The 20,105-nt window shown below is 46.3% G+C and overlaps 4 protein-coding genes across 6 annotated transcripts; all 4 read right to left on the bottom strand.

Moving 5' to 3' along the window:
* Positions 1 to 677: 677 nt before the first annotated feature.
* On the bottom strand, positions 678 to 989 carry LOC126990657 (uncharacterized; the record flags this gene model as incomplete). The annotated part of the gene is made up of 1 exon (XM_050849336.1): positions 678 to 989. A coding segment is annotated over exon 1 (306 nt), but the record flags the coding sequence as incomplete, so codon positions are not given.
* Positions 990 to 3,825: 2,836 nt separating this feature from the next.
* LOC126990654 (cuticle protein 7-like) lies at positions 3,826 to 5,505 on the bottom strand. Its single transcript, XM_050849330.1, has 3 exons — positions 5,469 to 5,505; positions 5,172 to 5,384; positions 3,826 to 4,368 (listed from the first exon to the last, which is right to left on the bottom strand). The coding sequence occupies exons 1-3, from the start codon at positions 5,478 to 5,480 to the stop codon at positions 4,051 to 4,053; spliced, it is 543 nt and encodes a 180-aa protein (XP_050705287.1). The 5' UTR covers positions 5,481 to 5,505; the 3' UTR covers positions 3,826 to 4,050.
* A 2,856-nt stretch (positions 5,506 to 8,361) lies between these two features.
* On the bottom strand, positions 8,362 to 14,528 carry LOC126990656 (cuticle protein 7-like). 3 transcript variants are annotated; one of them, XM_050849335.1, is made up of 3 exons: positions 14,493 to 14,508; positions 9,702 to 9,875; positions 8,362 to 8,893 (listed from the first exon to the last, which is right to left on the bottom strand). In XM_050849335.1, exons 1-3 carry the CDS (start codon positions 14,502 to 14,504, stop codon positions 8,576 to 8,578), a joined length of 504 nt encoding a protein of 167 aa, XP_050705292.1. In that variant the 5' UTR covers positions 14,505 to 14,508; the 3' UTR covers positions 8,362 to 8,575. The 3 variants fall into 3 exon arrangements, with proteins under 3 accessions (XP_050705292.1, XP_050705290.1, XP_050705289.1); XM_050849333.1 differs by lacking the exon at positions 14,493 to 14,508 and adding an exon at positions 9,963 to 10,001; XM_050849332.1 differs by lacking the exons at positions 8,362 to 8,893; positions 9,702 to 9,875 and adding exons at positions 12,881 to 13,414; positions 14,232 to 14,405 and having other exon boundaries at positions 14,493 to 14,528.
* Positions 14,529 to 17,398: 2,870 nt separating this feature from the next.
* On the bottom strand, positions 17,399 to 18,745 carry LOC126990655 (cuticle protein 7-like). The gene is made up of 3 exons (XM_050849331.1): positions 18,693 to 18,745; positions 18,428 to 18,601; positions 17,399 to 17,934 (listed from the first exon to the last, which is right to left on the bottom strand). The coding sequence occupies exons 1-3, from the start codon at positions 18,702 to 18,704 to the stop codon at positions 17,617 to 17,619; spliced, it is 504 nt and encodes a 167-aa protein (XP_050705288.1). The 5' UTR covers positions 18,705 to 18,745; the 3' UTR covers positions 17,399 to 17,616.
* Between the last annotated feature and the right edge of the window lie 1,360 nt (positions 18,746 to 20,105).

Raw genomic sequence — 20,105 nt, 5'->3', positions numbered from 1 at the left:
CTCTAGGGGTCAAGATCTCGATGTACCTTAAGCACACACAAACACACACGCACACACACAAAAAAACACTTAGTTGTATCCGCATCAATCTGAATTTAGCGCGGTTCTTTTGGTAACAATGTAGCGCTTTGATGAAGTTGGCCGTACCCTCCTATTCTACGGCTTAGGGAACTGGGTCACTAAAGGGCTGGGGCAGGTCCTTTGGGCGGATAATTAGTCACGGTGCACCTAAGACAGGCGCGTGTGTTGGGGAGGGGTTGGGGAGGTGGATGTGCCCGTGAGGTGGGTGTGGTAGGGTTGGTGTGATGGATCTGCAGAATGGTGAGTGGAGAAGTATTTTGTTGGAGTGTATTAATGTTCATTTACTAATTCATTTAGCTATAACTATAAAAAAATGCTATTTTTTTAAAAATGAGGTTGAGGACGAATGGAACAAATTCTATAGTTGTGCATTTAACGCAAATATGACTGAAAGTTTGAACTTGAGGGTAAAGAGAGAAACAGTTCGGGGAGTTGTGCCACTACGAAAACACCTTTTGTCCTTGTTTACCCTTGTGAGTATGCTTATGTCAGGGTGTGTTAAGGAGCCAGGCCAGCATGGTGGGCGGGAGCGTGTTGAGACGGCTGGGGGCGAATTTTCAAGTGTAAGGCTGTGTCTGAGTGCGTCAGGGACTTACATCAGCGTACTGGGCGGGGGTGTGGTAGGAAGGCCTAGGGGCGTAGGACGGCTTGGGTGTGTAAGAAGGCTTGGGTGCATATGTCGGCCTGGGAGCGTGGTAGGAGGGCGCGGGGGCGTGGTAGGAGGGCGCTGGGGCATGATAGGAGGGCAGGTTGCTGGGGAGGGCGTGGGCGCCGGCCGCCACGAGGGACAGCACGGCGACGACAACAACCTGACGCAGAGAACGAGACAACATGAGACTCAGGAATCCTCGAGGAGGAGGAACAGAGACGGCGGCGGCGAGGAAACCCACCTGGAGGGACATGATTTTCGGGTGGTGGCTGAGGGAGCGGCTGAGTCACTGACTGAAGGAAGCCAGGCGGCGGCGAGTTATATAGCGACGCGGCGTCGTGTGTGTGTGTGTGTTTGTATGTGTCAGTGCCTCGACCACTCCCTCCTTCACCGCACTCTTGATCGTCGTGCCGTTCGTCATCGCTGCCGTTCAGGTCAAAATCTCGATGACTCACAACGGTCCTGTAAGGGAAGGTTGGTAAAGGGGGGTTTTGTGTGTGTGTGTGTGTGTGTGTGTGTGTGTGTGTGTGTGTGTGTGTGTGTGTAGGGGGCAGGGCAGAGGTCTCGGCGTCACCTGGTTTAAGCAAGCACAGGTGTTTTAAGGAAGGGCGACAGGCCACTGGAGACACAGGAGGGGCGAAGGGCAGGAATTTGGCTGGTTAGGCAAACGGGAAGGTAATTTATAATGACTTGCAAGTAAGAAAGATAAAACACTTAAATATAACAAAATAAGAAGACATCCAGAAAGCAGACAATGCAGAAATAAGCGACAAAGAATATGACGATACAGAGGTAGAGGAAAGATTAATTAGATGAAGTAGAGGGAAGTTGATGTTAATAGCAATAGTGAGTTGGTGCATAATGCTGTTTAAAGCATTCTAGTAAAACCACCTTAGACGTGATGGAGAAAGTGTTTGCAGGTAACGGACATCTTATTGTATTTACTAAAGGGAAATTAATGACTTACTTCCTCATTACAAGCTCCTCCTTCCAAGGCCGTTCATTGAGTGTGTTTCAAGTCAGTAATAGTATCGCACAAACAGGACAACAAACAAGTCATTGGAAGTGAATGATACATAGAATTTAACGGAAACAAAAAGCAGTCTTGACGATGCCGATGGTCTTTGGGTGTCTATTAATTGACATCTTAAGTAAAGGAGAGCTTCGAATACTGGCGTTCAAGACTTCCCTGAACAAAATTCGTTATATGCTTTTGTCGTTCCTTTCTTTTGTTTGTGTGAGCATCGGGTTGCGGACTTTTATTTTTATTTTTTAACAATAGTGGAAGAAGTTCAAGGGCAAATATAGATAATAGAATAAACAAGCCCGCTAATCACTGCTCGTATAAAAGGAAGTAGAAAAGAGTGGTCAAAGGAGAGGTCAATTTCGGATGGAGAGGTGTCTCGATGCTCCCCTTTGTGTCATGTTTTTTATTTACTTTTTTATTTACGTTTCTGCCTATGGCGCCGGTAGGCGCCTGATGGTCGGCCCCAGCCCGTTATGGCGCAGGCAAGTGTTTATAGCTGCGCCATCCTGCTTGACTTATGCTGACCCCCGGACCTGATCATTGCCCCCTCTTTTAGAGAGATAATCTAGAGTCCGGGTTGATAGGTGATCTTCTGGACAACATGTGGGTAGCTTTAGGCCACTCGGCGGTGACAAAAATCCCAACTTATGGCACTGGGCGGAGCGCGAACCTGCGTCCTCCTGGACGCGGCGTCGTCACGCTATCCATCAGCCACCGCCTTCTCATTTGATGGTAAAATAAATGATGAAGAAACTATTTAATTACGTACCGAGGAAGTTTTCAAATTTGTGAGCTTCGTGAACAACAACGGCAACCATTGAAAATTAATAATTAGCACGCGGTATAATAGAGTAAGGGAGAGTTATTAATATGGCTGTTCGAGGCTTTGAAGAAGGAACAGTCGAGACATTTTTCCCGAACAAAATTCGTTATATACTTTTTATTTGCTTTTCCTGTCTTTTGTTTATTGAAGCATTGTGTTGCGGACAATTTTGTTTATTATTCTTTGCCTTTGATAGCAAAGTAAATTATGAGGAACCTATTTACTCAAGTGTTAAGGGAAAGGTTTTATAGATAATTTAGTTTCGGGAGCAGCCAGCAGCAAAACGGGAAATAACTGATCTCACAATAGAATTTACTTTTTTTCCGTATAGCAGACTAGCGTAATGCAGGAAAGGAGAAAGGAGTTCCTAAGTTAAAAGTCGGAGCATCATTACGCCTCAAATGTATGTAGGAATGAGGAAAATGCGTAGCAGCAAATTAGTGTAAAATAAGTTCATGCAGAAGCAAAAGACACATTATCCCGCAAGTAAATGAAGAGATGAATGAGGAAATAATGCAGCAGGAAATTACGTTATATTCTAAGTTGAGGCAAATGTGGAAACGGGGAAAGAAGATTGTTCGGTATAAGAAAACTAGTAAAAGCAATAACAAATAAAGAATAAAATTAGAGAGATTGGTAAAATATACGAATATGTAAGTTAATGACCAAAATTCGTACCTATTGTATACTTGCTATTTTTTCGCTGATTTCAGTAATAATAAAGTATTGCATAAATCTGAGGATCGGGCTACATGAGGAGAATCTATAGACACCCACATTATTTATCACTCATACTTTTCAGCGGTGATATAGGTGGCCGGTCGAGTAATATAGGTGAGACACGGGGGCGGGGGGAGGGTGCCGTGGCCGGGTGACACCCTTCCTTTGTGCGCCGCTGACTAAAGGAGGGACTGAGTAAAGAATAGGTGCCGTTACGAATGCCATCTCCTTTTTTATGCATCCGTCTCTGATTAAGGAATATTTTGATTAAGGAAACTGTAGAATTACGATAAATACATAATATAGTTATCCGTCTATCCAAGTATCCGCTGTGCTAGCTGTTCTCCCTATATTATCGTGAGCTATAGATAGATAGAAAGATAGTTAGTAGATAATTAGAGAGAGAAAAAGTCTTTGGTCATTTAAGGGGTAATACGAGTCTCTTGGTGTTTCTTCACATGTCGAGCTCTGAAAATTCTATAATTTCATAAGTTATTAAGAAAGAGACAAATAGAGTGACTTTCATTCAGCTCGTTTATTATTTACAGAAGCATACAAATCCAGGATGAAGCAGCGTGAAGAGTGAGGGGGGTGGGGGGGGGGCGGGGCGGGTGCGGCGTGAAGGGAGGGATGAGGATTTAGGGTGAGTGAGGGGAAGGGTTGTTGCCGCGCCCTTGGGGTCCAGTGGCCGCCCCGCGGGGTGTGAGTATTTCAGTTTGGGGCGGGGCGACCTGCAGGCTGGGATGGGGTTCAGTGGTGGCCGTAGGATGGCTTGGGGGAGTAGCCGTAGGATGATCTTGGGGAGTAGGATAGGGCGGGGGCGTGGCCGTAGGAAGGCTGGTGTCCGTATCCTTGCGCGGGGTACTGTGCCTCGCCCTCATAGGTGACCTCGGCCACGTAGCCGGAGTCGCCGTTCACGTAGTAGGTGACGGTCTGGAGGCGGCCGTCGGGCAGCAGCACGCTGTAGGAGCCCTGGGTGTCATAGCCGTCGCGGGCCTCCTGGGCGCCGAAGTTAAGGCCGGCGTAGTCATCCTTCACGGCGTACTTTGTGTTGTACTGTGGGTGGGTCTGCGGCGGGAGGGATGGGGTTAGGTGGGAACTCTCAGAGAGTCAAAGGATAGAAGAGTTTAGCCAACGTGATCAAGGGCGCCATGCTGCTACCAAGGGTCTCTCGAAATTCAGTGTGCTCTAGGTATGGTCAAGATCTCGAAGTACCTCGAGCACACACAAACAAACACACACACACACACAAAAAAAAAACTTAGTTGTATCCGCATCAATCTGAATATAGCGCTGCTGTTTTGGTAACAATGTAGCGCTTTGATGAAGTTGGCCGGTCCCTCCTATTCTACGGCTTAGAGAACTGGGTCACTAAGGGGCAGGGACAAGGCCTTTGGGCGGAGAAATAGTCATGGTGCACCAAAGACAGGCGCGTGTGTTGGGGAGGGGTTGGGGAGGTGGATGTGCCCGTGAGGTGGGTGTGGGAGAGTTGGTGTGATGGATCTACAGAATGGTGAGTTTGGAGAAGTATTTTGTTGGAGTGTATTGATGATCATTTGCTAATTTATTTAGCTATAACTAAAAGGCAATGCTAATTTTTTTTAAATACGGTTGAAGACGAATGGAACAAATTCTATAATTGTGCATTTAACGCAAATATGACTGAAAGTTTGAACTTGAGGGTAAAGAGAGAAACAGTTCGGGGAGTTGTGCCACTACGAAAACACCTTTTGTCCTTGTTTACCCTTGTGAGTATGCTTATGTCAGGGTGTGTTAAGGAGCCAGGCCAGCATGGTGGGCGGGAGCGTGTTGAGACGGCTAGGGGCGAATTTTCAAGTGTAAGGCTGTGTCAGAGTGCGTCAGGGACTTACATCAGCATACTGGGCGGGGGCGTGGTAGGAAGGCCTAGGGGCGTAAGATGGCTTGGGTGTGTAAGAAGGCTTGGGTGCATATGTCGGCCTGGGAGCGTGGTAGGAGGGCGCCGGGGCGTGGTAGGAGGGCGCGGGGGCGCGGTAGGAGGGCAGGTTGCTGGGGAGGGCGTTTGCGCCGGCCGCCACGAGGGACAGCACGGCGACGACAACAACCTGACGCAGAGAACGAGACAACATGAGACACAAGAATTCTCGTGGAGGAGGAACAGACACGACGGCGGCGGCGAGGAAACCCACCTGGAGGGACATGATTTTCGGGCGGCAGCTGAGGGAGCGGCTGAGGCACTGACTGATGGAGGAGAGGCGGTGGCGAGTTATATAGTGACGCGGCGTCGTGACCCTCACGTGTGTATGTGTGTGTGTGTGTGTGTGTGTGTGTGTGTGTGTGTGTGTGTGTGTGTGTGTGTGTGTGTCAGCACCTCGACCACTCCCTCCTTCACCGCACTCTTGATCGTCGTGCCGTTCGTCATCGTTGCCGTTCAGGTCAAATTTTCGATGACTCACAACGGTCCTGTAAGGGAAGGCGTGGATCAAGTGTGTGTGTGTGTGTGTGTGTGTGTGTGTGTGTGTGTGTGTGTGTGTGTGTGTGTAGGGGGCAGGGCAGAGGTCTCGGCGTCACCTGGTTTAAGCAAGCACAGGTGTTTTGAGGAAGGGCGACAGGTCACTGGAGACACAGGAGGGGCGAAGGGCAGGAATTTGGCTGGTTAGGCAAACGGGAAGGTAATTTATAATGACTTGCAAGTAAGAAAGATAAAACACTTAAATATAACAAAATAAGAAGACATCCAGAAAGCAGACAATGCAGAAATAAGCGACAAAGAATATGACGATACAGAGGTAGATGAAAGATTAATTAGATGAAGTAGAGGGAAGCTGATGTTAATAGCAATAGTGAGTTGGTGCATAATGTTGTTTAAAGCATTCTAGTAAAACCACCTTAGACGTGATGGAGAAAGTGTTTGCAGGTAACGGACATCTTATTGTATTTACTAAAGGGAAATTAATGACTTACTTCCTCATTACAAGCTCCTCCTTCCAAGGCCGCTCATTGAGTGTGTTTCAAGTCAGTAATAGTATCGCACAAACAGGACAACAAACAAGTCATTGGAAGTGAATGATACATGGAATTTAACGGAAACAAAAAGCAGTCTTGACGATGCCGATGGTCTTTGGGTGTCTATTAATTGACATCTTAAGTAAAGGAGAGCTTCGAATACTGGCGTTCAAGACTTTCCTGAACAAAATTCGTTATATGCTTTTGTCGTTTCTTTCTTTTGTTTGCGTGAGCATCGGGTTGCGGACTTTTATTTTTATTTTTTAACAATAGTGGAAGAAGTTCAAGGGCAAATATAGATAACAGAATAAACAAGCCCGCTAATCACTGCTCGTATAACACGAAGTAGAAAAGAGTGGTCAAAGGAGAGGTCAGTTTCGGATGGAGAGGTGTCTCGATGCTCCCCTTTGTGTCATGTTTTTTATTTATTTTTTTATTTACGTTTCTGCCTATGGCGCCGGTAGGCGCCTGATGGTCGGCCCCAGCCCGTTATGGCGCAGGCAAGTGTTTATAGCTGCGCCATCCTGCTTGGCTTATGCTGACCCCCGGACCTGATCATTGCCCCCTCTTTTAGAGAGATAATCTAGAGTCCGGGTTGATAGGTGATCTTCTGGACAACATGTGGGTAGTCTTAGGCCACTCGGCGGTGACAAAAATCCCAACTTATGGCACTGGGCGGAGCTCGAACCTGCGTCCTCCTGGACGCGGCGTCGTTACGCTATCCATCAGCCACCGCCTTCTCATTTGATGGTAAAATAAATAATGAAGAAACTATTTAATTACGTACCGAGGAAGTTTTCAAATTTGTGAGCTTCGTGAACAACAACGGCAACCAATGAAAATTAATAATTAGCACGCGGTATAATAGAGTAAGGGAGAGTTATTAATATGGCTGTTCGAGGCTTTGAAGAAGGAACAGTCGAGACATTTTTCCCGAACAAAATTCGTTATATATTTTTTATTTGCTTTTCCTGTCTTTTGTTTATGGAAGCATTGTGTTGCGGACAATTTTGTTTATTATTCTTTGCCTTTGATAGCAAAGTAAATTATGAGGAACCTATTTACTCAAGTGTTAAGGGAAAGGTTTTATAGATAATTTAGTTTCGGGAGCAGCCAGCAGCAAAACGGGAAATAACTGATCTCACAATAGAATTTACTTTTTTTTCGTATAGCAGACTAGCGTAATGCAGGAAAGGAGAAAGGAGTTCCTAGATTAAAAGTCGGAGCATCATTACAATTCAAATGTATGTAGGAATGAGGAAAATGCGTAGCAGCAAATTAGTGTATAATAAGTTCATGCAGAAGTAAAAGACACATTATTCCGCAAGTAAATGAAGAGATGAATGAGGAAATAATGCAGCAGGAAATTACGTTATATTCTAAGTTGAGGCGAATGTGGAAACGGGGAAAGAAGATTGTTCGGTTTAAGAAAACTAGTAAAAGCAATAACAAATAAAGAATAAAATTAGAGAGATTGGTAAAATATAAGAATATGTAAGTTATTGACCAAAATTCGTACCTATTGTATACTTGCTATTTTTTCGCTGATTTCAGTAATAATAAAGTATTGCATAAATCTGAGGATCGGGCTACATGAGGAGAATCTATAGACACCCACATTATTTATCACTCATACTTTTCAGCGGTGATATAGGTGGCCGGTCGAGTAATATAGGTGAGACACGGGGCGGGGGGAGGGTGCCGTGGCCGGGTGACACCCTTCCTTTGTGCGCCGCTGACTAAAGGAGGGACTGAGTAAAGAATAGGTGCCGTTACGAAAGCCATCTCCTTTTTTATGCATCCGTCTCTGATTAAGGAATATTTTGATTAAGGAAACTGTAAAATTACGATAAATACATAATATAGTTATCCGTCTATCCAATTATCCGCTGTGCTTGCTGTTCTCAATATTATCGTGAGCTTTAGATAGCTAGCTACATAGATAGTTAGAGAGAGAAAAAGTCTTTGGTCATTCAAGGGGTAATAGGAGTCTCTTGGTGTTTCTTCACATGTCGAGCTCTGAAAATTATATAATTTCATAAGTTATTAAGAAAGAGACAAATATAATGACTTTGATTCAGCTCGTTTATTATTTACAGAAGTATACATATCCAGGATGAAGTAGCGTGAAGAGTGAGAGGGGGGGGGGGGCGGCGTGAAGTAATGGATGAGGATTTAGGGTGAGTGAGGGGAAGGGGTGTTGCCGCGCCCTTGTGGTCCAGTGGCCGCCATGGTGGGGGTGAGTATTTCAGTTTGGGGCGGGGCGACCTGCAGGCTGGGGAGGGGTGGTTCAGTGGTGGCCGTAGGATGGCTTGGGGAAGTAGCCGTAGGATGGTCTTGGGGAGGAGGATGGGGCGGGGGCGTGGCCGTAAGAAGGCTGGTGTCCGTATCCCTGTGCGGGGTACTGCGCCTCGCCTTCGTAGGTGACCTCGGCCACGTAGCCGGAGTCGCCGTTCACGTAGTAGGTGACGGTCTGGAGGCGGCCGTCGGGCAGCAGCACGCTGTAGGAGCCCTGGGTGTCGTAGCCGTCGCGGGCCTCCTGGGCGCCGAAGTTAAGGCCGGCGTAATCGTCCTTCACGGCGTACTGACTGTTGTACTGCGGGTGGGCCTGCGGCGGGAGGGAAGAAGGGGGTGAGGTAGGAACTCTCAGAGAGTCAAAGGATAGAAGAGTTTAGCCAACGTGATCAAGGGCGCCATGCTGCTACCAAGGGTCTCTCGAAATTCAGTGTGCTCTAGGTATGGTCAAGATCTCGAAGTGCCTCGAGCACACACAAACAAACACACACACACACAAAAAAAAAAAAAACTCTTAATTGTATCAGCATCAATCTGAATATAGCGCGGCTCTTTTGGTAACAATGTAGCGGTTGTGATGAAGTTGGCCTCCTATTCTACGGCTTTGTGAACTGGGTCACTAAGGGGCAGGGGCAGGGGCAGGGCCTTTTGGGCGGAGAACTTGTCACGGTGCACCAAAGACAGGCGCGTGTGCTGGGGAGGGGTTGGTGAGGTGGATGTGCCCGTGAGACGGGTGTGGGTTGGCGTGATGGATCTGCAGAATGGTGAGTTTGGAGAAGTATTTCGTTGGAGTGTATTAATAATCATTTACTAATTCATTTAGCTATAACTAAAAAAAATGCTATTTTTTTAAAAATAAGTTTGAGAAAGAAAGGAACAAAGTCTACAGTTGTGCATATAACGCAAATATGTCTGAAAGTTTGAACTAGAGGGTGATGAGAGAAACAGATCGGGGGCTTGTTTCACTACGGAAACACCTTTTGTCCTTGTTTACCCTTGTGAATATGCTTTTGTCAGGGTGTGTTGAGGAGCCAGGCCAGCATGGTGGGCGGGAGCGCGTTGAGACGGCTGGGGGCGAATGTTCAAGTGTAAGGCTGTGTAAGAGTGCGTCAGGGACTTACATCAGCGTACTGGGCGGGGGCGTGGTAGGAAGGCCTAGGGGCGTAGGACGGCTTGGGTGCATATGTCGGCCTGGGAGCGTGGTAGGAGGGCGCGGGGGCATGATAGGAGGGCAGGTTGCTGGGGAGGGCGTGGGCACCGGCCGCCACGAGGGACAGCACGGCGACGACAACAACCTGACGCAGAGAACGAGACAACATGAGACACAGGAATCCTCGAGGAGGAGGAACAGACACGGAGGCGGCGGCGGCGAGGAGACCCACCTGGAGGGACATGATTTTCGGGCGGCGGCTGAGGGAGCGGCTGAGGCACTGACTGATGGAAGCGAGGCGGCGGCGAGTTATATAGTGACGCGGCGTCGTGACCCTCACGTGTGTGTGTGTGTGTGTGTGTGTGTGTGTGTGTGTGTGTGTGTGTGTGTGTGTCAGTGCCTCGACCACTCCCTCCTTCACCACACTCTTGATCGTCGTGCCGTTCGTCATCGCTGCCGTTCAGGTCAAAATCTCGATGACTCACAACGGTACTGTAAGGGAAAGTGGGTGAAGGGTATGTGTGTGTGTGTGTGTGTGTGTGTGTGTGTGTGTGTGTGTGTGTGTGTGTGTGTGTGTGTGTTGTGCAGGGGGCAGGGCAGAGGTCTCGGCGTCACCTGGTTTAAGCAAGCACAGGTGTTGTGAGGAAGGGCGACAGGTCACTGGAGACACAGGAGGGGCGAAGGGCAGGAATTTAGCTGGTTAGGCAAACGGAAAGGTAATTTATCATGACTTGCAAGTAAGAACGATAAAACACTTAAATATAACAATAAGTAGACATCCAGAAAGCAGACAATGCAAAAATAAGTGGCAAAGAATATGATGACACAGAAGTAGATAATAGATAAATTATATGAAGTAGAGGGAAGCTGATGTGAATAGCAATAGTGAGTTTGTGCATAATGCTGTAAAGGGCATTCTAGTAAAACAACATTAGACGTGATGGAGTAAGTGTTTGGAAGTTACGGACATCATATTTGTATATACTAAAGGGAAATTCAGTGACTTACTTCCTCATTACAAGCTCCTCCTTCCAAGGCCGATCCCCTGAGATGCGTTTCAAGTCAGCAATAGTAACGCACAAACAGGACAACAAACAAGCCATTGGAAGTGAATGATGTATGGAATTTAACGGAAACAAAAAACAGTCTTGACGATGCCGTTGATCTTTGAGTGTCTATTAATTGACATCCTAAGTAAAGGAGAGCTTCGAATACTGGCGTTCAAGACTTCCCTGAACAAAATTCGTTCTATACTTTTGTCGTTTTTGTGTTTTGTTTGTGTGAGCATCGTGTTGCGGATTTTCATTTTTATTTTTTTACAGTAATGGAAGCAGCTCAAGGGCAAATATAGATAAAAGAATAAAAAAGCCCGCTAATCCCTGCTCGTATAAAAGGAAGTAGAGAAGAGTGGTCAAAGGAGAGGTCAATTTCAGGTGGAGAGGTGTCTCGATGCTCCCCTTTGTGTCATGTTTTTTTTCTTTTTTCTTTGCCTTTCTGCCTATGGCGCCGGTAGGCTTCATTGGTGGGGCCTGATGGCCAGCCCCAGCCCGATATGGCACAGGCAAGTGTTTATAGTGGCGCCATCTTGCTTGGCTTATGCTGACCCCCGGACCTCATCATTGCCCCCTCTTTTAGAGAGATAAGCTATAGTCCGGGTTGATAGGTGGTCTTCTGGACAGCATATGGGTAGTCCTAGGCCACTCGGCGGTGATTAAAAAATCCCAATATGTTGGTCTGGGCGGAGCACGAACCCGCGTCGTCCTGGACGCGGCGCCGTTACGCTATCCATCAGCCACCGCCTCCCCATTTGATGGTATATAAAATAAATGATGAAGAAACTATTTTATTACGTACCGACTAAGTTTTCAAATTTGTTAGCTTCGGGGACAGCCAAGAACAACGGGAACCAATGAAAATGAATACTTAGCACGCAGTTTAATAGAGTAAGGGAGAGTTATTAGTATGGCTGGTCGAGGCTTTAAAGAAGGGAGAGTTAAGACATTTTTACCGACCGAAATTCATGATATACTTTTTATTTGCATTTCCTGTCTTTTGTTTATGGAAGCATTGTGTTGCGGACAATTTTGTTTATTATTCTTTGCCTTTGATAGCAAAGTAAATTATGAAGAACCTATTTACTCAAGTGTTAAGGGAAAGGTTTTATAGATAATTTAGTTTCGGGAGCAGCCAGCAGCAAAACGGGAAATATCTGATCTCACAACAGAATTTAGTTTTTTTTCGTATAGCTGACTAGCGTAATGCAGGAAAGGAGAAAGGAGTTACTAGGTTAAAAGTCGGAGCATCATTACACCTCAAATGTATGTAGGAATGAGGAAAATGCGTAGCAGCAAATTAGTGTAAAATAAGTTCATGCAGAAGCAAAAGAAATTATTCCGCAAGTAAATGAAGAGATGAATGAGGAAATAAATGCAGCTGGAAATTACGTTATATTCTAAGTTGAGGCGAATGTGGAAACGGGGAAAGAAGATTGTTCGGTATAAGAAAACTAGTAAAAGCAATAACAAATAAAGAATAAAATTAGAGAGATTGGTAAAATATAAGAATATGTAAGTTATTGACCAAAATTCGTACCTATTGTATACTTGCTATTTTTTCGCTGATTTCAGTAATAATAGAGTATTGCATAAATCTGAGGATCGGGCTACATGAGGAGAATCTATAGACACCCACATTATTTATCACTCATACTTTTCAGCGGTGATATAGGTGGCCGGTCGAGCAATATAGGTGAGACACGGGGGCGGGGGGAGGGTGCCGTGGCCGGGTGACACCCTTCCTTTGTGCGCCGCTGACTAAAGGAGGGACTGAGTAAAGAATAGGTGCCGTTACGAGTGCCATCTCCTTTTTTATGCATCCGTCTCTGATTAAGGAATATTTTGATTAAGGAAACTGTAGAATTACGATAAATACATAATATAGTTATCCGTCTATCCAATTATCCGCTGTGCTTGCTGTTCTCAATATTATCGTGAGCTTTAGATAGCTAGCTACATAGATAGTTAGAGAGAGAAAAAGTCTTTGGTCATTCAAGGGGTAATAGGAGTCTCTTGGTGTTTCTTCACATGTCGAGCTCTGAAAATTCTATAATTTCATAAGTTATTAAGAAAGAGACAAATATAATGACTTTGATTCAGCTCGTTTATTATTTACAGAAGTATACATATCCAGGATGAAGTAGCGTGAAGAGTGAGAGGGGGGGGGGGGGGCGGCGTGAAGGGAGGGATGAGGATTTAGGGTGAGTGAGGGGAAGGGGTGTTGCCGCGCCCTTGTGGTCCAGTGGCCGCCATGGTGGGGGTGAGTATTTCAGTTTGGGGCGGGGCGACCTGCAGGCTGGGGAGGGGTGGTTCAGTGGTGGCCGTAGGATGGCTTGGGGAAGTAGCCGTAGGATGGTCTTGGAGAGTAGGATGGGGTTGGGGCGTGGCCGTAGGAAGGCTTGTGTCCGTATCCCTGTGCTGGGTACTGCGCCTCGCCCTCGTAGGTGACCTCGGCCACGTAGCCGGAGTCGCCGTTCACGTAGTAGGTGACGGTCTGGAGGCGGCCGTCGGGCAGCAGCACGCTGTAGGAGCCCTGGGTGTCGTAGCCGTCGCGGGCCTCCTGGGCCCCGAAGTTAAGGCCGGCGTAGTCGTCCTTCACGGCGTACTGGCTGTTGTACTGCGGGTGGGCCTGCGGCGGGAGGGAAGAAGGGGGTGAGGTGGGAACTCTCAGAGAGTCAAAGGATAGAAGAGTTTAGCCAACGTGATCAAGGGCGCCATGCTGCTACCAAGGGTCTCTCGAAATTCAGTGTGCTCTAGGTATGGTCAAGATCTCGAAGTACCTCGAGCACACACAAACAAACACACACACACACAAAAAAAAAAAAAAAAACTCTTAATTGTATCAGCATCAATCTGAATATAGCGCGGCTCTTTTGGTAACAATGTAGCGGTTGTGATGAAGTTGGCCATGCTCTCCTATTCTACGGCTTTGTGAACTGGGTCACTAAGGGGCAGGGGCAGGGGCAGGGCCTTTTGGGCGGAGAACTTGTCACGGTGCACCAAAGACAGGCGCGTGTGTTGGGGAGGGGTTGGTGAGGTGGATGTGCCCGTGAGACGGGTGTGGGTTGGCGTGATGGATCTGCAGAATGGTGAGTTTGGAGAAGTATTTCGTTGGAGTGTATTAATAATCATTTACTAATTCATTTAGCTATAACTAAAAAAAATGCTATTTTTTTAAAAATAAGTTTGAGAAAGAAAGGAACAAATTCTACAGTTGTGCATTTAACGCAAATATGTCTAAAAGTTTGAACCTGAGGGTAAAGAGAGCAACAGATCGGGGGCTTGTTTCACTACGGAAACACCTTTTGTCCTTGTTTACCCTTGTGAATATGCTTTTGTCAGGGTGTGTTGAGGAGCCAGGCCAGCATGGTGGGCGGGAGCGCGTTGAGACGGCTGGGGGCGAATGTTCAAGTGTAAGGCTGTGTAAGAGTGCGTCAGGGACTTACATCAGCGTACTGGGCGGGGGCGTGGTAGGAAGGCCTAGGGGCGTAGGACGGCTTGGGTGCATATGTCGGCCTGGGAGCGTGGTAGGAGGGCGCGGGGGCATGATAGGAGGGCAGGTTGCTGGGGAGGGCGTGGGCACCGGCCGCCACGAGGGACAGCACGGCGACGACAACAACCTGACGCAGAGAACGAGACAACATGAGACACAGGAATCCTCGAGGAGGAGGAACAGACACGGAGGCGGCGGCGGCGAGGAGACCCACCTGGAGGGACATGATTTTCGGGCTGCGGCTGAGGGAGCGGCTGAGGCACTGACTGATGGAAGCGAGGCGGCGGCGAGTTATATAGTGACGCGGCGTCGTGACCCTCACGTGTGTGTGTGTGTGTGTGTGTGTGTGTGTGTGTCAGTGCCTCGACCACTCCCTCCTTCACCACACTCTTGATCGTCGTGCCGTTCGTCATCGCTGCCGTTCAGGTCAAAATCTCGATGACTCACAACGGTACTGTAAGGGAAGGTGGGTGAAGGGTATGTCCGTGTGTGTGTGTGTGTGTGTGTGTGTGTGTGTGTGTGTGTGTGTGTGTGTGTGTGTGTGTGTGTGTGTGTGCGTGTGTGTGTGTGTGTGTGGTGCAGGGGGCAGGGCAGAGGTCTCGGCGTCACCTGGTTTAAGCAAGCACAGGTGTTGTGAGGAAGGGCGACAGGTCACCGGAGACACAGGAGGGGCGAAGGGCAGGAATTTAGCTGGTTAGGCAAACGGAAAGGTAATTTATCATGACTTGCAAGTAAGAACGATAAAACACTTAAATATAACAATAAGTAGACATCCAGAAAGCAGACAATGCAAAAATAAGTGGCAAAGAATATGATGACACAGAAGTAGATAATAGATAAATTATATGATGTAGAGGGAAGCTGATGTGAATAGCAATAGTGAGTTTGTGCATAATGCTGTAAAGGGCATTCTAGTAAAACCACCTTAGACGTGATGGAGTAAGTGTTTGGAAGTTACGGACATCATATTTGTATATACTAAAGGGAAATTCAGTGACTTACTTCCTCATTACAAGCTCCTCCTTCCAAGGCCGAACCCCTGAGATGCGTTTCAAGTCAGTAATAGTAACGCACAAACAGGACAACAAACAAGCCATTGGAAGTGAATGATGTATGGAATTTAACGGAAACAAAAAACAGTCTTGTCGATGCCGTTGATCTTTCAGTGTCTATTAATTGACATCCTAAGTAAAGGAGAGCTTCGAATACTGGCGTCCAAGACTTCCCTGAACAAAATTCGTTATATACTTTTGTCGTTTTTGTGTTTCGTTTGTGTGAGCATCGTGTTGCGGATTTTCATTTTTATTTTTTTACAGTAATGGAAGCAGCTCAAGGGCAAATATAGATAAAAGAATAAAAAAGCCCGCTAATCCCTGCTCGTATAAAAGGAAGTAGAGAAGAGTGGTCAAAGGAGAGGTCAATTTCAGGTGGAGAGGTGTCTCGATGCTCCCCTTTGTGTCATGTTTTTTTTCTTTTTTCTTTGCCTTTCTGCCTATGGCGCCGGTAGGCTTCATTGGTGGGGCCTGATGGCCAGCCCCAGCCCGATATGGCACAGGCAAGTGTTTATAGTGGCGCCATCTTGCTTGGCTTATGCTGACCCCCGGACCTCATCATTGCCCCCTCTTTTAGAGAGATAATCTAGAGTCCGGGTTGATAGGTGGTCTTCTGGACAGCATGTGGGTTGTCTTAGGCCACTCGGCGGTGACTGAAAAATTCCAATTTGTGGCACTGGGCGGAGCGCGAACCCGCGTCGTCCTGGACGCGGCGCCGTTACGCTATCCATCAGCCACCGCCTCCCCATTTGATGGTATATAAAATAAATGATGAAGAAACTTTTATTACGTACCGACTAAGTTTTCAAATTTGTTAGCTTCGGGGACAGCCAAGAACAACGGGAACCAATGAAAATGAATACTTAGCACGCAGAGTTATTAGTATGGCTGGTCGAGGCTTTAAAGAAGGGAGAGTTAAGACATTTTTCCCGACCGAAATTCATGATATACTTTTTATTTGCATTTCCTGTCTTTTGTTTATGGAAGCATTGTGTTGCGGACAATTTTGTTTATTATTCTTTGCCTTTGATAGCAAAATAAGTTATGAGGAACCTATTTACTCAAGTGTTAAGGAAAAGGTTTTATAGATAATTTAGTTTCGGGAGCAGCCAGCAGCAAAACGGGAAATATCTGATCTCGCAATAGAATTTACTTTTTTTTCGTATAGCAGACTAGCGTAAAGGAAGAAAGGAGAAAGGAGTTACTAGGTTAAAAGTCGGAGCATCATTACACCTCAAATGTATGTAGGAATGAGGAAAATGCGTAGCAGCAAATTAGTGTAAAATAAGTTCATGCAGAAGGAAAAGAAATTATTCCGCAAGTAAATGAAGAGATGAATGAGGAAATAATGCAGCAGGAAATTACGTTATATTCTAAGTTGAGGCGAATGTGGAAACGGGGAAAGAAGATAGTTCTGTATAAGAAAACTAGTAAAAGCAATAACAAATAAAAAATAAAATTAGAGAGATTGGTAAAATATAAGAATATGTAAGTTATTGACCAAAATTCGTACCTATTGTATACTTGCTATTTTTTCGCTGATTTTAGTAATAATAAAGTATTGCATAAATCTGAGGATCGGGCTACATGAGGAGAATCTATAGACACCCACATTATTTATCACTCATACTTTTCAGCGGTGATATAGGTGGCCGGTCGAGCAATATAGGTGAGACACGGGGGCGGGGGGAGGGTGCCGTGGCCGGGTGACACCCTTCCTTTGTGCGCCGCTGACTAAAGGAGGGACTGAGTAAAGAATAGGTGCCGTTACGAAAGCCATCTCATTTTTTATGCATCCGTCTCTGATTAAGGAATATTTTGATTAAGGAAACTGTAGAATTACGATAAATACATAATATAGTTATCCGTCTATCCAAGTATCCGCTGTGCTAGCTGTTCTCAATATTATCGTGAGCTATAGATAGATAGCTACATAGATAGTTAGAGAGAGAAAAAGTCTTTGGTCATTCAAGGGGTAATAGGAGTCTCTTGGTGTTTCTTCACATGTCGAGCTCTGAAAATTATATAATTTCATAAGTTATTAAGAATGAGACAAATATAATGACTTTCACTCAGCTCGTTTATTAATTACAGAAGTTTACATATCCAGGATGAAGTAGCGTGAAGAGTGAGGGGGGGGAGGGGGGGGGATGCGTGAAGTGAGGGATGAGGATTTAGGGTGAGTGAGAGGAAGGGGTGTTGCCGCGCCCTGGGGGTCCAGTGGCCGCCCCGCGGGGAGTGAGTATTTCAGTTTGGGGCGGAGCGACCTGCATGGTGGGATGGGGTTCAGTGGTGGCCATAGGATGGCTTGGGGGAGTAGCCGTAGGATGGTCTTGGGGAGTAGGATGGGGCGGGAGCGTGGCCGTAGGAAGGCTGGTGTCCGTATCCCTGTGCGGGGTACTGCGCCTCGCCCTCGTAGGTGACCTCGGCCACGTAGCCGGAGTCGCCGTTCACGTAGTAGTTGACGGTCTGGAGGCGGCCGTCGGGCAGCAGCACGCTGTAGGAGCCCTGGGTGTCGTAGCCGTCGCGGGCCTCCTGGGCGCCGAAGTTAAGGCCGGCGTAGTCGTCCTTCACGGCGTACTGGCTGTTGTACTGCGGGTGGGCCTGCGGCGGAGGAAAGAAGGGGGTGAGACACTGCGGGTCACTGTGGGGTCAGGCGGCGGGGCCTCCGGCGGGGGCGCGGCGGTGCATTAGTTACTATGCATGAAGATGTGTGTGTGTGTGTGTGTGTGTGTGTGTGTGTGTGTGTGTGTGTGTGTGTGTGTGTGTGTGTGTGTGTGTGTGTGTGTGTGTGTGTGTGTGTGAGTAGTGTGTGTTGGAAGTTATTAATGCTTATGAGGTTTAAGAAGAAATCTAAAAACTGTTTACAAATGGTGCACCGAATGAATGGAACAAATTCAACAGTTATGCATTTCACGCCATTCCGACTAAACGTTGGTAATGGCGGTCAAATAGATGAATAGATATCAATAGGGATCGTGAGGGAGGATGTTGAATCACTGGCTCTGAGGAGCGACCACGTATAGGCAAAGAGTCATAGAGGAGTGTCGTTGTAGCCTTGAGAATATTGGTGTCACTGTGTGTATCAGGGACTTACATCAGCATACTGGGCGGGGGCGTGGTAGGAAGGCTTGGGAGCGTAGGATGGCTTGGGTGCATAGGTCGGCCTGGGGGTATGGTAGGAGGGTGCGGGGGCGTGGTAAGATGGCAGGTTGCTGGGGAGGGCGTGGGCGCCGGCCGCCACGAGGGACAGCAGTGCGACGACAACAACCTGACGCAGAGAACGAGACAACATGAGACAGGAAGCCTTGAGGAGGAGGAACCGACACGGGGGCGGCGGAAGCGGCGAAGAGGAGACCCACCTGGAGGGACATGGCTGGCTGGGAGGTGGCGGCTGAGGGAGCGGCTGAGGAACTGACTGACGGAGGAGAGGTGGCGCCCAGTTATATAGCGACGCGGCGTCGTGACCCTCACGTGTGTGTGTGTGTGTGTGTGTGTGTGTGTGTGTGTGTGAAGGCTTGAGGGCAGGGCAGAGGTGTCGCCTTCACCAGGTTAAGAAAGTGCAGGTGTTGTGATGAAGGGAGGCAGGTCACACACACTCGTGAGGCGGAGGGCGAGATTTCAGGCGCTTGAGGAAAGTGAAAGAGATAATGTATAATAACTCGTAAGCAAAAACATTTAAATGGAGCCCGGAAATGACAAGAGATAGAAAAATTCAAGATGACGAAGGAGATAATACATAAATAGTGTTACAGTTATTGAAGAGCTGAGCTGGAAAGTGAGAAATTAAAGCATGATAAAAATGAAAATAAAAGAACCTGAAAAAGACGAGAGATACAGAAATTAAGATTCTTAGAAATAAGTGATGCAAAAATTGATTATATTCTTATGGAAGATTTTGTTGTTTTATTCTTGTTAGATTAATGTTTTGCGGACTCTATTTTCATTTATATTTTACCTTTACTCTGCCTCATTTGCTGTTGAAAAAAAAAGTAAAAAGCGCGATTTATTTAAGTACAGAAGAAAACGTTAAAAATAAGCTTGTTTAGGGAGCAGCCAAGAGCGAAGCTGTGAACAATAAAGATAAATATTGAGTTTTTGTGGAAGCCGACCAATGTGATGCAGCAATAGAGAAAGGTGCTTACGAGATAAGGGAAGGAAGGGAAACATTGTACCAAAACGGAACGAACAAATGAATGAATGAATGAATGAATTATTATTATTATTATTATTATTATTATTATTATTATTATTATTATTATTATTATTATTATTATTATTATTATTATTATTATTATTATTATTATTATTATTATTATTATTATTATTGTTTACTCTTAGAGAGGAGACAGGTAGAGAGGGAGGAGTGCGGACCCTATAAGCCACCTAATCACTGACCTCCGAACACTTGTGACGCCGAGAAAGAGAAAATGAAAGTAAAAGCGATGAAAGAGGAGGAGAAAGAGAACGAGAAAATATAAATCATAGAGATGGAGTGACAGACGAGCAGAGGAAAAATGAATAGCGTAGTAATAAATAAGAAACGGGAAAGAATGCATAATGTGAGAAATACGAAGAACAAATGAAAAATGAATGAAATAAAGGAAATAGAATGATTGCAGTGTGAGGAAAGAAATGCCCGATAATCTCTGTTCCTATGAATGCTAGTAATGAATAGTTAATAGCTTGTATATATGTTTACGAGTGTGGAGTTTAATGAAAGCAGACCATTAAGAGAAGAAAAAATCGTAAGAAATTAGTACATGATATTAAGG

This window comes from Eriocheir sinensis, unplaced genomic scaffold, assembly GCF_024679095.1.
Source record: "Eriocheir sinensis breed Jianghai 21 unplaced genomic scaffold, ASM2467909v1 Scaffold1869, whole genome shotgun sequence".
Taxonomy (NCBI): domain Eukaryota; kingdom Metazoa; phylum Arthropoda; class Malacostraca; order Decapoda; family Varunidae; genus Eriocheir; species Eriocheir sinensis.
Note: the sequence above shows the minus strand (reverse complement) of the source record. Positions and strands in the feature narration are given on the sequence as shown.